Genomic DNA, 14,898 nt, shown 5'->3' on the forward strand with positions numbered 1-14,898 from the left:
CACACACACACACACACACACAGAGAGAGAGAGAGAGAGAGAGAGAGAGAGAGAGAGAGAGAGAGAGAGAGAGAGAGACCATAAAGTTTTCTGTGATGGGTTTTCCTCCTCTTCCTGAGATACAATTGTTTGTTCTTTCTTAGTTAATTCCAATTCATCGCCTGGACACTCATCCCTTTCAGACTAGACAAGTACTCAGTATGATGAGCTATTGGAGGATAGATAATTTTTCCGGTTAAGAAAGTACAATAACGTTAAAGAACATCCATGGTGCTAGTGAGTTTTCCATTTGTTCCTCATGAAAACCTTTTGCAATACATCAAGTGCTACTCTCAAACTCCATATAAACAGATAAACAGAATCAGCTGAAAAACATTTGTGAAGTGCTGATATCATTTTGCTGACATGTGGCTGAAGCACAGATAGATACAAGTCTCTGATTTTCATCTTCCTGTCCTTTCCACTCTCCTTTGCAGGCTCGGGTTGCTGCTTTGGATAGTACAGCAGCTGGTTTCATTTCATCTGAAAGGGTCCAGGGAAGAGAGCGGTGAGAGCTGTGTTAGGAGGCAGGTGTTATACAAGCTGGGTGAAATCAGGGGAAAGAGAGCAGAAGCCCGAGTTCAATGGTAAAATGCAGATGAGTTCCTGTAATGTTCGGTTCCTGTGAGAACCAGCTCTTAGAATTAGTACAGAACAATCAGCGAAATCACCCCTATAAATAATGAGAGCCTTAACAACCAGATAGTGACTAGGTCATAGAAAAACAAAATAGAGTGGAGAGCCAGGTTGGCTTGGAAGCATTTTACCTGGGGCAAGAAGTAATGTGCGCTGAACCTGAATGGCAGGTTCTGCGTCACAGCCCTTCTGGTGGCCTGGGTCACATGGTACCTTCCCTTTTTGCTGTTCTTCCTTCTGCACGCTGGCATATATTGTTCCTTTTCCCTAGAAGCTAGCAGTCATGTCGCTTTTTTTTTTTTTAAACTCCACATGAATAGGAGGCTGACCTCCAATGTTCGGAAGGGACTAGACCTAGTATATAATAGAAGTCAGCTGAACAGATTCTCAATATAAATTTAGAAATCATTGCTGACATGTTTTTATAGCACAACAGAGATTGAAATGTGTTTTTTAAAGGGACATTTGATCTTATCCCAACTGGCTTCTGCACCCACCTCAATCCAGCTCAAGCTAAGGTATGAGCAACCCAGGCTAGCCTCCAACCAAGGCAAAGGTGGGCTAGCATCCAACAATAGCAAGGGTGGGCTAGCATCCAATCAAGGCAGGGATGGGCAGGCTGGAGATCAAGATAAAAACAAACAAAAAAATTATCAAAACTTGTTTTACCCAAGCGAGCACACCTCCTCTAGACAGCAAACAAGTGTGGGATCGCCTTGCGAATTTCTTAGGCTGTTGAATTTGGTAAGTTTGGGAGTTCTTGGTTCTTTTTGGTAGAGTCCTCAGAAAAAGTAACAATAAAATTCTCAAATCAAATTCAATGAGCATGTGTATGTGCACGTGCATATGTGTGTGTGTATGTATGTATGTGTGTATGTATGTACGTATGTAGAGAAAAAGAAACCTCCTATATGAGATAGTTCTTATAAAAAGAAATGTCATTTGCTGTCTCGGCTTTGAGGGGCTAGCAGAAGGACCAAGAAACAACTCTGGTGACTTAGTCACAAGAATGCGGAACTACCATGAACTGAAGGCTGTCTCAGCACTTAGGGTTTCTCTGTGATAACCCAATAACCGCCCCCCCCAACACACTTTTGCACATGCATGTGGAAGTCACACAAAGATACTGCAGATGTGAGGCACCCTGCTCTACCATTCACTATCTACGTCAAACAAAATCTCTGGGACAACCTGCAGTACCCGTGATCCTCCCATATGTGTTCCATACAGTGCATCAGTGCATACAGGGATGATGTGGGTATAGACATGCTCTAGTTTTTTTGTTTGTTTAGTTTTTTTTTTTGCTTTTGAGACAGGATTTCTCTGTAGCTTTGGAGCCTGTCCTGGAACTCACTCTGTAGACCAGGTTGTCCTTGAACTCATAGAGATCTGCCTGCCTTTGCCTCCAGAGTGCTGGGATTAAAGGCATGCGCCACCACTGCTGGGATTAAAGGTATGCGCCACCACTGCCCTGTGACATGTCCTACCTTTTATGTGAGTTCTGGCTCCTGAATTCAGGTCTTCATGCTTGAATAGTCAGGACTATTAACTCACTTAGCCATCTCTTTAGCATCAAAAATATCTTCTAGACATTTCTTATTAACACAGTTAGATTTTAAAGTTAAATTATCTGCAATTATAAATCATTTGACTTTAATTTTTATTTTAAATACATGTTCTCATTATATAGGACAAACTGATATCTTAACATATGTACAGAATCGGTAAAAATCAAATTGTTTTTGCAGTAATGTTGACATCAAGGAAACTGGGAAACTTATCCGAGTCTCAGACTTTCTACTTGTTTGTCAAGCAGCAAGGCAGCTCTGTGAGTAAGTGAACTCACTGCGCAAGCCTAACAACTTGCGTTCCACCCATGGAACCCATGTCAAAAGAAAGGTGTGGAAACAGCAATGGGAATCCAACACTAAAATAGCAAAATGAAAAATGGAGACAAAAGAATCATGTGAAATTCATGTATCAACTAGCCAGGAGTCAGAAGCACAGTCAAAAGCCAAAGAGAGACCCTGCCTCAAAAAAATGGTGGGTAGAGTAGAAAAAGACAAGAACTCCTGAGTAAAATGGGAGCATGGGGACCTTGGGAGGGGGTTGAAGGGCTGGGGAGAGGCAGGGAGGGGAGCAGAGAAAAATGTAGAGCTCAATAAAAATCAATAAAAAAGAAATAAAAGTAGTTCTCACATGAAAAATGTGATCAATTGAAAGAAAATAAAGGCATTAAAGATAAAAATGAAAAGAAAAGAAAAGAAAAGAAAAGAAAAGAAAAGAAAAGAAAAGAAAAGGGTAGGTAGACAGGACAAGGTCTGAAAGTTGTCCTTGGACCTCCAGACCCCATGGCATGTATGTGCATTTAAACTCAGCACACATACACACAAAATAAAAAAGTACATTTAAGAAAAAGTTTAAAAATGCATGGCAATATTGGGGGTGAGAAAGGAATTAAATTAGGTTGTGGATATTACTGAAAGACAAACTGGGAAGAAACAGGATCTCAAGTGAATGTCCCCACTGGTCCTGTGATGCTGAGTTCTTCCTGCCCCCACATCCAGTTTACTTGCTTATTCTTAACACATTATAGTCCCTTTCTTGTTCTCTAGTTCTTATTGTACATGGTACTAGGTAACTTCAGGACATTTTCATGCAAAGGAAAGCTACAGGTATACTCCCCCAAACTCACACCCTCCCACTCCCCCACCCTCTCCCTTCCCCCATCCCCTCTCCCACATCTACCTACTCCAGCCCCTGTAACCACCCTGAGTCTGAGATGAAAGTCTGAGTTGAGAGCCTACTGAGAAGGAAACGGGAGAACTAAACAGATGTATCGTCAAAGAGGAGCTATTTGAGCAAGAAGTTGGTGGGGTCTGGAGAGATAGGGAGAGAGTCTTTTAGGTGAAGCACACATTTAGCTGCTGAATGCGGAGCTCTGTGTGTCCACTCATGCCTTTTAAGAGTTCCAGGAAAGATAAAGGGGAAGCACCCTTCCAAAGCAAGGGGTGGAAGAACAGGTTTTGTAGAAAATGCAAACGACCTCATTTATTCTGGGGCCTAGTTCATCATTCCTCTCTCTCCTTCCTCCAACCAGAGCTCAGCCCACCCTCCCTACAACTGCCCCCACCACATCTCTAATTCACTACCCCCCTTTTCTCCACAAAAGAGGCTATTTTCAAAGCAATGACTTCGAGAGGAATGAAGCCATCCTTTCTCCTCTTTGCCCTAGCAGCTCTCAGATTTCCATCAAAACTTATCTCATTTAATAGCTGCCAGGAGAGTAATTTGATTACTGATGACTTAAGTGTCAACTGCCTCAGATCCTTTATGTGGGAAAAAAAAAGAACTTGTTAACCTCCAAAGCCACTGGCTTCAATAATTGGATTTCACCGAAAATATTTTAGCTCATTTTTTTTTGTGGTGCATACTGAATTACGCAAGAACAATAATGAATGTGTTTATGCTAAGTAGGTGGTAGAGGCAAGATTGCATTTTAACATCGATGAGAAATGAGGATGCAAAATCTTGGTCATTCTGCTGTACTCTTAACCTGCTGGGAGAAAGCTTATTTTTGAAGACCTAGTTGCAAGGGTGGTTCACTTGGTAAGCAGTTAAATATGGGAGGATGCAGCTGAATGGAAGATAAATTGTTTCAGTTTTATGCATGAAAAAACAAGAACAAGCATGGGAGGGTGTTCATGTTTTTTTTTTAAAAAATGCCCCCTGCTGTGTCTGTGGCCCATTCAAAAGGCACTGAATTAGTAAAAGGTGCACTCAGCTTGAATCCATGCAAAGAAATTATTAAAAGAGAGGTCTGATAGCAGAGCCCAGCAGTCATTTTAAAAGTGGATTTTATAATATTTTTCAGTGTCTACTCTTAATATAATTAGCAAGATATTAGAAAAATGGCTCTCTGAGAAAGGCATACTTTCTCTAATTCTGTCTTCTTCCCACCCACCTACCCCTCAGCTATTTACACTAAATGAAATAAGCTACCTCCTAGTAGCTTTCTACATACCTGTAGATGGATTTATTTTATTTCATGTGTGTGAGTGTATTTCCTGCATATATGCCTGTACACCATATGCCTAGCTGGTAGACATGGAAGTCAGGAGGGGGCATAATCCCCTGGAACTGGAGTTACAGAGGTTGAGAGGTGCCCTGTGTTCCTGGCATTTGAGCCAGGCTCATCAGAAAGATCAACCAGGGCTCCTTATCTCTGATCCATGTCTCCAGTCACAACGTTTGAAGGTTTTAATAAACGCTGATGATCAGAAGGGTTTATCCTCCAGATTGTGAAGGTTCCATTTGTTTTAACCCATGTATAGAAAGCACTACCCCACAGCCAGGGAGTCAAAGTGCATCTGGTGCCTTTGCTAATTATCATCTAGCAAAACGGGCTTCTCTTGATTCAACATCTGCCTTTGACCTTTATATTCCATAATTTCATAATTATACCAGCTTTAGTTTTCTTTGTAGAGAGTGAAGTGTGAGATAAATCTTGAAGTTGGGAGTGCGCTTTAGATGCTTTTTTTTTTTTTGATGGAATTTGTGGTGGCGAAATGAATATGTAAATATCAAATCATTTCCAAATTATTCACTACATTTATTTGTGTGTTTGTGTGAGTGATGTGGTATGTGGAGGTCAGAGGACAACTTGCAGAAGTCATTTCTCTCCTTCCAGTGTGTGGATTCCCAGGATCTAGTTAAGTCGTCAGTCCTGGTGGCAAGCACCTTCACTCCCTAAACTGTCCTCACTGATCAACATTATGGATGTTTTAAAAGCTAGATTTTCATCCAATGAAATGCAGAACTCCCATGAATCTACAAGAACATTTTTCTAATATCTCATAGCAAGCAATCGAAAAAGTTTTCAAGTTAACACAACTCACTTACCAAATGAGTAACAAAAGGGTCTTCATGAGCCCTTCATTGATCACGTAGGTGAGGGACACACTAGGCTGTCGGTTATCATTTAGATTGAAGATATTTGTTCCAAAGTATGTCTCATTGACATGGTTGAAGAACCAAAGAATATATAAAGAAAGCATGGGGCTGGATGGTGGGTGGCACATGCCTTTAATCCCAGCACTTGGGAGGTATAGACAGGGGGATGTCTGTGAGTTCCAGGCCATTCTGGTCTACAGAGCAACTTCCAGGGCACATTCTAAAGCTACAGAGAAATCCTGTCTAGAAAAACAAAAACAAAATTAAAAAACAAAAGAAGAAAGGAAGGAGGGAAGGAAGGAAGGAAGGAAGGAAGGAAGGGAGGGAGGGAGGGAGGCAGGGAGGGAGGGAGGGAAGGAAAGAAGGAAGGAAAGAAACATGGGATCCTACACAGGACTTGAATGCTTATCTCTGTATAAATTGAAGCGAACCGCATGGTTGCAGTGACCAACCTATTTAGCTGGAAGGCCAACTAGAGTCCATATATACTCCAAAAGACTAGAATGTTTGGAATCCCCAGCTCAGAGGCCCATTCCACAGCCAGCCCTCTGCACCCCAAGCAGCATCTCCCCTGGAGTGGCCCTCTTCAAACTCCACCCCTGAGAAAACCACCAAAAGTAACACCTTCTTGGAGCTGCTCAAGACCACACCTATGGGCTACTTAACACTTGGTAGCCATATTAGCCATGTGATACCCTTTGTACCCTCCCGAGATCACCCAGGAGTGCTTTGTTCAGATTAAACCTGGCTCTACTAATTCGGTTTGTTTGGTGGCAACAGATTCCCTTTAACCAGGGATTCAAATCTCATCACAACCCGATCAGGGACCTGGGGAACTTGGGTCAGAATTCTCAGTCATAACTGCAAACCCTGAAATCATTAGCAGTACAACAATTTCCACATGCCCGAATTTGCTTGCTCATAACTTGTATTAATTGCAAATTAATCCACCGATTGTCCTGTTTTGGAAGGTGTTTCAAAAGTGGCTTGTTTATAATAGCTCTTAGCACCACGGGAATCCTAATAGGATGCCAACTGAAAGCCGTTTCAAATAAAACCCTCTTTCCCCTTTTGGCAGCTGAATAGAACAGACACATGCACAGTAGCTCTCGATCTGTGATCTGTGTGTGTGTGTGTGTTTATTTCGTTGTTTAGCTCTCAGTCTCCCCTGGTTTGGGGTAGTTCTCCTTAAGGAACTTTCTTGGTTGGAAGCATTTAGCAAAAATACAATTTTACCTCCACATCTGTACTGTGGTTTGAAATTATCTCATTTTTTTTGTTTGTTTGTTTTTGTATGATTTATCATAGACTCCTGCCTTCTATGGTCAGTATAAAGAGTGAGCAAAACTGTAGTGGCTTCTGCCTCAGGGTCATTTACATTTAATTAAACAGGTGCCTCTGGTATTTAATCAACAGATATTACAGATAATGTTTGCACCGTAAAACATAGACGAGATATTTATATTTTATGTCCTGCAATCCTAGAAACATTTTGGTAGACCTAGGTCATTATCTTGCAATTATTCAAATATCTTTCCATATACAAGGACAAAGATTGCCCATTGAGAGGAAGAACTACTCTAGACAAACCTAAAGAATGGACTGTGAGAGAGAGAGAGAGAGAGAGAGAGAGAGAGAGAAGCCCATGATGCTTTACAGGGATTTTGGCCATAAGCACAGTCTGTCCTTGTAAGTGGTCCCCTTGACAAAGAGTTCTTTGTAAAAAATGGGTCTGCTCCCTGGAGAGAGAGAAAATGATTCTTTCTGGCTAGAGAGATGTTAACTCTTTCTTCTCTTCTGCAGTCAGGAGTGAGGTAGATCCATAGTGATTAATTCCCAATTGAGTTTTAGGGAGTAGCATTCAGTCATATTGTGTTTCCGTGTGACTGAGTGGATGGTGGGATCTTCTTGCCCATGTCTCTCTAGTCTCCTTTCTTCCATCTGTCCGGCACAGGTGGATCATGTCAAAGGCAGATTCCAATAACTACTGAAGCATTAGTGTGCTGATGCTATTATTACACAGAAATAGCTGAAGACTGTTTGGATAATCACATTTTTCGAGTTTACTTTCAGACTTTGGTGGTTTTAGACATGGATTCCCCCAAAATGAGAAGTATGCACTTTCCTTGACAATTAGTTTTGCCTAGGGAATGCTGCACAAGCATCAGCGAAAACACCCAAGAGCTAAGAGAGGGGTCTGTCGAACGGTAGTATGCTCCCTTTAAGAGCAAAATGAGCTTTACAACTTTGGCAAATTTTCTGCTTCTATTCTGAGGGAGAGAGAAGAGCAGTTAGTGTCAAAAACCAGAGAGCTGTAAGGATGGTTAAAGGCTGTGAGACAAAAGCAGAGGCAACTTTACACCTTCCCAACAGCTCACCTGGGAGTGGTTTGAACTCCTCCGGGGTTAAGAACGTTTTCTTTTCCAATCAAGGCTAAGGGTGGAGCTAGGAGAAAAAGAATTTAATCAGAAGTAGATGTCAGTATTCATTCTGTTCTGTTCTGGGAAGTAGACGAGAGAAGAAAAACCCAAGTGGGACAGAGAAGAAGCCAGGAACGGGAGCAGCCATTTCATTACAAAGTAAAGGTAGAAACTCTTCATTGCTCTGATATTAGTGATTGGAAATCTTGAAACTGAATCTTACTTCATCTCTGTATATTATAGATTGCTTTCATGCAATAAAATGTGTTAGTATAAAACCACTGTTCTCTCATCAGGTGAGAAAGGGTTGTGAGGTACCATTTGGGGTCATCATAGTGTTTACTCGAACACTGTATACATAAAAAAAAATCTGATTTTCTCTAATTGCACACTTTGTTCCTATAATAACTGAGTTGCTTTCTATACCAGAATGTTGAATCAATACTGAATGTCTCCATGGTTCAGATGAAGTATTTGCTACTTTAGATGGAACAAAATTGCTCCCAATATGTCAAACTGCTGTCAAGATGGAAATTGGAATCTAAGGCTAAGAAGATGTTTAATTTTTTTTGTTCTCTATTTTATTTTAGATTCTAACTGAAAATTAAGGAAAAAAAAGAAAACACAAAAATTAGCAATCCACCTGGAACTTTGAACTGATATAAAACTCTCGTGGATGCGCTAAAGGACGAAGAAAGAATGAGCTATTACGGAAGTAGTTACCGGATTGTAAATGTGGATTCCAAATATCCAGGCTATCCCCCAGAGCATGCTATAGCCGAGAAGAGAAGGGCTAGAAGGCGCCTGCTCCACAAAGATGGCAGTTGCAACGTGTACTTTAAACACATTTTTGGAGAATGGGGGAGCTACATGGTTGACATTTTCACCACTCTTGTGGATACCAAGTGGCGTCACATGTTCGTGATATTTTCTCTGTCTTATATTCTCTCCTGGTTGGTATTTGGCTCCATATTTTGGCTCATAGCCTTTCATCATGGAGACCTGTTAAATGATCCAGACATCACGCCTTGCGTTGACAACGTGCATTCATTCACCGCAGCATTTCTCTTCTCCCTTGAGACCCAGACCACCATAGGGTACGGTTACCGGTGTGTCACAGAAGAATGCTCTGTGGCCGTGCTGACGGTCATCCTTCAGTCCATCTTAAGTTGCATCATAAACACCTTCATCATTGGAGCAGCCTTGGCAAAGATGGCCACCGCCCGGAAGAGAGCCCAGACTATCCGCTTCAGCTATTTTGCACTCATTGGTATGAGAGACGGGAAGCTTTGCCTCATGTGGCGCATAGGTGATTTCCGACCAAACCATGTGGTAGAGGGTACAGTGAGAGCCCAGCTTCTCCGATACTCAGAAGACAGTGAAGGGCGGATGACCATGACCTTTAAAGATCTCAAACTCGTCAATGACCAGATCATCCTGGTAACCCCAGTTACCATCGTCCATGAAATTGACCACGAGAGTCCTCTGTATGCCCTTGATCGCAAAGCAGTGGCCAAAGATAATTTCGAGATTTTAGTGACTTTTATCTATACGGGGGATTCCACTGGGACATCCCATCAGTCTAGAAGTTCCTACGTCCCCAGAGAAATTCTCTGGGGCCATAGGTTTAATGACGTATTGGAAGTGAAGAGAAAGTACTACAAAGTGAACTGCTTGCAGTTTGAAGGAAGTGTGGAAGTCTATGCCCCCTTTTGCAGTGCCAAACAACTGGACTGGAAAGATCAACAACTCACCAACTTGGAGAAAACCTCCCCTGCCCGAGGATCCTGTACCTCTGATAGCAATGTCAGGAGGCGGTCCTTCAGTGCTGTTGCCATTGTGAGCAACTGCCAGAACCCTGAGGAGACTGGCACCTCCCCACCAGATGAGTGTAAGGAAGTCCCTTACCAAAAAGCTCTCCTGACTTTAAATAGAATCTCCATGGAATCCCAGATGTAGCCCTCCTCTTCAGCCCCTTCCCCAAAGGCACAACATTGTTAGCGTGATTTTTAACAAAATGTTACACCTGTCCTTTGCAGCAGCAATAGAAAGCACAGCAGGTTAAACCTGGTAAGTGATCATCTAAAAATACCACAGCTTTCCAGCATGAAAATTTGGCACTGGTAGCAAATTTTGTATTGGGAAAACTATTAAGAAGCTTAATTGATTACACTTAATCTCATTATGGCACACCCTTGTATCCTCTCTTGAATGTGAAATATTTAGGAGTGGGAGAAAAGAGGCTGCTGGAATAGATAAAGATAGAGACAGGTGAGCTTAATATTTACATTGATAAAATAGTTATGGAACGAGATCTTATAATACTATCTCCTAACCTAAGCAAAACAAATAAGACATATCTGAGCACAGAAACGCGAGACATGGAAGTAAAATGAAGTGTGGTTTGAGGTCCCGTATTTGCCTCTCATGGTGTCTTGGTAGCAGCAGACAGATGTGGCTCTAAGAAACTGACAGTACCATCAAGTCACAGACTCCTTTCAGTGAGACTTGCCTAAAGTGTTATCAGTGAATGTTAGAAGCTAACCATGTGACAGAGGAAGCAGAGGCACCATTATTTGGAGAACTATTTCTCTCTTAAACACCTTGGTTCAACCAGACAAATGGGGAACAGAAGTGAGGGAGTGGCCCTTCCCTGTGCTCCTCAGAGAAGTCGTCTGTGTTCATACACCTACTGTTCTCAAGCATTTGGGTGGGCTCCCAGGGATGGGTGCAGCAGTGAGAGGCAGCTGAGACCTGGGAATAAATGCTGTTGACGCCTGGTCCTGAGAGGCTACATGTAGGCTGAGAGGAATTAAAAGAGCTAGAATTTTCTCTAAAGGCAGTGAGGTCATGCGTACGGTGACTTGGGCTACAGGCATGATCGACTTTGTGAAACAGAGCAATGAAGTTGATTTGATCGTGTATTCGAGGGATAAACTGAATATTTTAGGAAATGCTTAAATTTTAGGACAAAAAAATGAATGCACGTTCTGTTATCGTGTTAAAGGATTACGTTAATTCCTGACTCCTTTTAGCATGAACCCAGTCTCAGATACTGTAAGCTTTATAAACTGAAGAATTATTAGCTATGGCTTGGCGTGATTGGTATATTTTTTCCACTGTTTCTGAGCTTGGAATGAGTATATGATACAGCTGCTGTTTAATTTAAACACACATACATTTTGCTTTTTTTCAGCAATCTCTCTCTCTTTTTCCACACACACACACACACACACACACACACACACACACACACACACAGACAGAGAGAGAGAGAGAGAGAGAGAGAGAGAGAGAGAGAGAGAGAGAGAGAGAGATACACACTTGGAGACAGAGAGACAGACACACAGAGAATTTGGCTTTTTAAAATAGCAATGGCTTCTCTAAATTAGAATATTAACCATTTCCAAGCCTAGAAATTATCACCACCATAACAATGTCTTCCCCACCAGTTTGAATTTGTTTCTCTAGATGGCAGGTACATTCCATTGCACTGTATTTCCTTTGCTCTGTCTTCCCATGATGCCTGCATTGAAACAGGGGGTGGGGGGTGGGGATCATTGATGTTTGATTAAATCTATTCTGTTGCACTATGTGTTCACACACAGAATGGAATGAATGGCTGGCATTCCCATGTCCCATGCATCTCTAATTGTCTGTGCAGATTTATAGCACGCTTAAACATCCCCCAATGGCTTACTTAACAATAAAGGTCTTAGAGTAATGCAAAACACTGTGTACTTCCCTCTGTTCCTTGTAGCGTCAACTCTATGGCTTGAAGAAGAATCTTTCTTCACATAGTTCATGAAACACTGTTAGGGGCTTTTACAAACTTGTGGAGCAGCTACGTCGGAAGTGACAGTTGCTTCTATACACATCACAGTTCGGCTCGGTTCAAAATGCATTTCCAGTTTTGAATGCACTGTCGTTGAAGATAAATGAGTCAAGCTGAATATTTTCCTTATGCCATATATCTCTCCCTAAACATGAAATTATGCATCAGAGTTAATTAGATAGAAAACAAATTGTGGTATCACGCCTCTGCCCATTGGGAACGGTGGTGTGTGTGCAAGCAGAGCGAATGAACGAAAAGAGAGAGTTGGGGGCAGAGGAAGAGGGAGCAGGAGAGGCAGGGAGGGACTTTGCCTCTACTTCACAACTTCATTAAGTTCTGTCTAGAGCAACACACAGATGTATGCAGTCTCCACGACCAAGTGGTGAGGTGGGTATTGAACAAATGCTCAGTTCTGTTTCTTCCTCACTAACCCATTTGTGGTCAGGGCAGCAGCGTGCTCAGGTGAGAACACACAGCAGCGCTTCTCAGTTTTCCTCTCCTGGGGGGGGGCTGGAGTGTGGGGCTGGGATGAGATTAAGTAGCGGCATTCTGGGCCAGGCGTTATCAGTGCAGGTCTCTGGGGCGATTTCTATAAAAGCGCTTTTGTAGAGGCGGACTTGGCAGGCGTATATGCTTTCATTCTCCCTTGTCACCCTCTGTCTCATATGGACTTCAGACTTGATAGCTGCTGGGATTGTAGCCATGTTGGACAAAGACAAATGAAGCACAACTCCTGCAAGACAGAATGAAGGCGTAAGAGGGATTGAACCCTCCTATGCACATTTGATTCCAGCACATCCCTGCGAAGTTCATGCTCTCTCGTCTCTTTTAGCCATTGAGTCCAGGTACCCCTGCCTGTGTATGACTGGGTGTGTGGCCATTCACTGGAGAATGGGCACCCACCAGAGGCCTCAATGTCTGAAGAAAATGGGCTCTCCCTGTAGCTGTCAGTTATCAGAATTAGCTCCTCTGCTTTCTCTTTGCAAGAGCAAAAATAAACACTCTCTAACCATTACAGGGAGTACTACATCTCAAAGGAATTGCTTTGAAAACAAGGCTAGAAATAGGGGGAAAAAGACATCCAGTTTAAGTCCAGTTGTACTTGTACCTGACATTTGATGGAGCTGGTCAGTGTGGAAATTACATATTTTCTCGGGAACTGAGGAAATGCCGTTATTATTGTAAAGCAAGCACAAAGGAATTGCTTCTGACCTAGAAATCCCTTTGGGCCACTGGTGGCTGAGTGATCTTGATAACAGGATTGACCAGGCCTCCTGTGGTGGCTGCCTTGATGGTCTCCCTTCCCCACAGCCCAATTGCCTGAGTTTTGTGACTTTGTGGGACTTTTGATGGTGAGAAATACAGGCTTGGCAAACCCTGTAGTGACAACAGCAAAACAAGACAAAATGACACTCCCCAGCCCTGCTTAAATGCTCAGCAGACCTTAACAACACCAAATGTTTAAGCTTAGAACATTCAAAGGTATTTTAAAGATACTCCAAGGAACAGTCCTAAACATTTCTACTTTCCGGGATTGGGGGTGCGAGCTGAGTATGTAGCTCAGTTGATGAAGTACTTGTTTGCTTAGCATGCACAAAGACAGCTCTATCTCCAGCAAACAAACAAAACAGGACATTGGGGTATACACGTGTGGTTGAGAGATAGAAGCATGAGGATCAGAAATTTAAATTCATATTCATCTATATATAACCTGTTGCATGCCTGTTTGAACTATGTAAAAGGCTTTCTTTTTTTTAAATTTATTTATTTATTAAGGATTTCTGCCTTCTCCTTGCCACCGCCTCCCATTTCCCTCCCCCTCCCCCGATCAAGTCCCTGTCCCTCATCAGCTCAAAGAGCAATCAGGGTTCCCCGACCTGTAGGAAGTCCAAGGACCGCCCACCTCCATCCAGGTTTAGTAAGGTGAGCATCCAAACTGCCTAGGCTTCCTGTAAAAGGCTTTCTTATAGGAGAAAAACAGTTGGGGAGGTGCCTTGGTGATTTAGAGCACTGGTTGCTCTGCCAGAGGACCTGAGTTCGATTCCACACACAGCTCATACCCATGTGTAATTATTTTTAGTCGAGTCAATGCCCTCTTCTGACCTGCACAGATATCAAGTAAGCACATAGCACACAGACTTACAGGCAAAACACCCATATGCATATGTTTAATGTACTTACAAAAATTAATTTCTTATGTCTGAGTTGATCACAGACTACGGCAGGATCTAAAATCTACCATTAAATCCCTGGGGAGCAAATTCTACTCAGTTGGAGATGTTCTCTGCCTTCTCTCTGACAGGCTAGCCTGCTTACAGCTGTCCCAAAGGCCTTGTAGGGCCATTAAATTGCTCTGTGACTTTTAATATCAGCTTAGCTGACAATTTCTAGAAGTCATGTCTGCACACCCACCATCACCTGGTCACCCCTCAGCCCTGCCACTATTCTAAAGCTACTACATCTTCCTTCTCTCCCACTCCTGCTTTCAAGGAGCTACGTATACCTACCTTCACTCAGGAAACCATCTAGATACATGCACAAAATTCTAGTGGGATTCACACAGAGCACATGAACAGAGCACCCATCAAGGGAGAACATCAGCACATCCTCTGCTAAAAGTCTCCTGGATACTGGCAGATGGAAACTAGTACTTTCGACTTGGTTTGAATAAATCTGTGGGCAGAGAGGAAACAGGGTCCCCAGCTGGGCCTTTTCCTGAAAAGACACAATCATCGCGTTGATCACCTCTCTATACTGCCATGGGGATTTTCATTCCAAATGCTTAATTCACTGTTTTTGTATCACTAAAGTACTTTAATGGGGCTCTTTTAGGACTCTGTGATTGGTTTCTGAGGTTTCACTGGGGTGGAACTGCTTCTTGCTCTGTCATACCCTTGTGTACACCTTTCCTTGGGAAGATTCAGGACTCTAGTTTGGGGTGCTTTATGCAGTATCAAACAATTGAATGCAAAACTTCTAATGTTAATTATATTTTATTTGAATACACCCTTTAAG

General features: G+C 42.5%; 1 protein-coding gene across 1 annotated transcript in view; it reads left to right on the forward strand.

Annotated features, from left to right (window-relative positions):
* Kcnj16 (potassium voltage-gated channel subfamily J member 16) overlaps positions 1–11,293 on the forward strand; it is a 27,401-nt gene extending 16,108 nt beyond the window's left edge. Inside the window, exon 2 of the mRNA XM_005350668.3 lies at positions 8,639–11,293. Coding sequence (XP_005350725.1) covers positions 8,748–10,007 — 1,260 coding nt within the window. The 5' untranslated portion in view covers positions 8,639–8,747 and the 3' untranslated portion in view covers positions 10,008–11,293. The remainder of the gene's footprint in view (positions 1–8,638) is intronic.
* Positions 11,294–14,898: the final 3,605 nt, after the last annotated feature.

This window comes from Microtus ochrogaster, chromosome 7 (genome assembly GCF_000317375.1).
Source record: "Microtus ochrogaster isolate Prairie Vole_2 chromosome 7, MicOch1.0, whole genome shotgun sequence".
NCBI lineage: Eukaryota > Metazoa > Chordata > Mammalia > Rodentia > Cricetidae > Microtus > Microtus ochrogaster.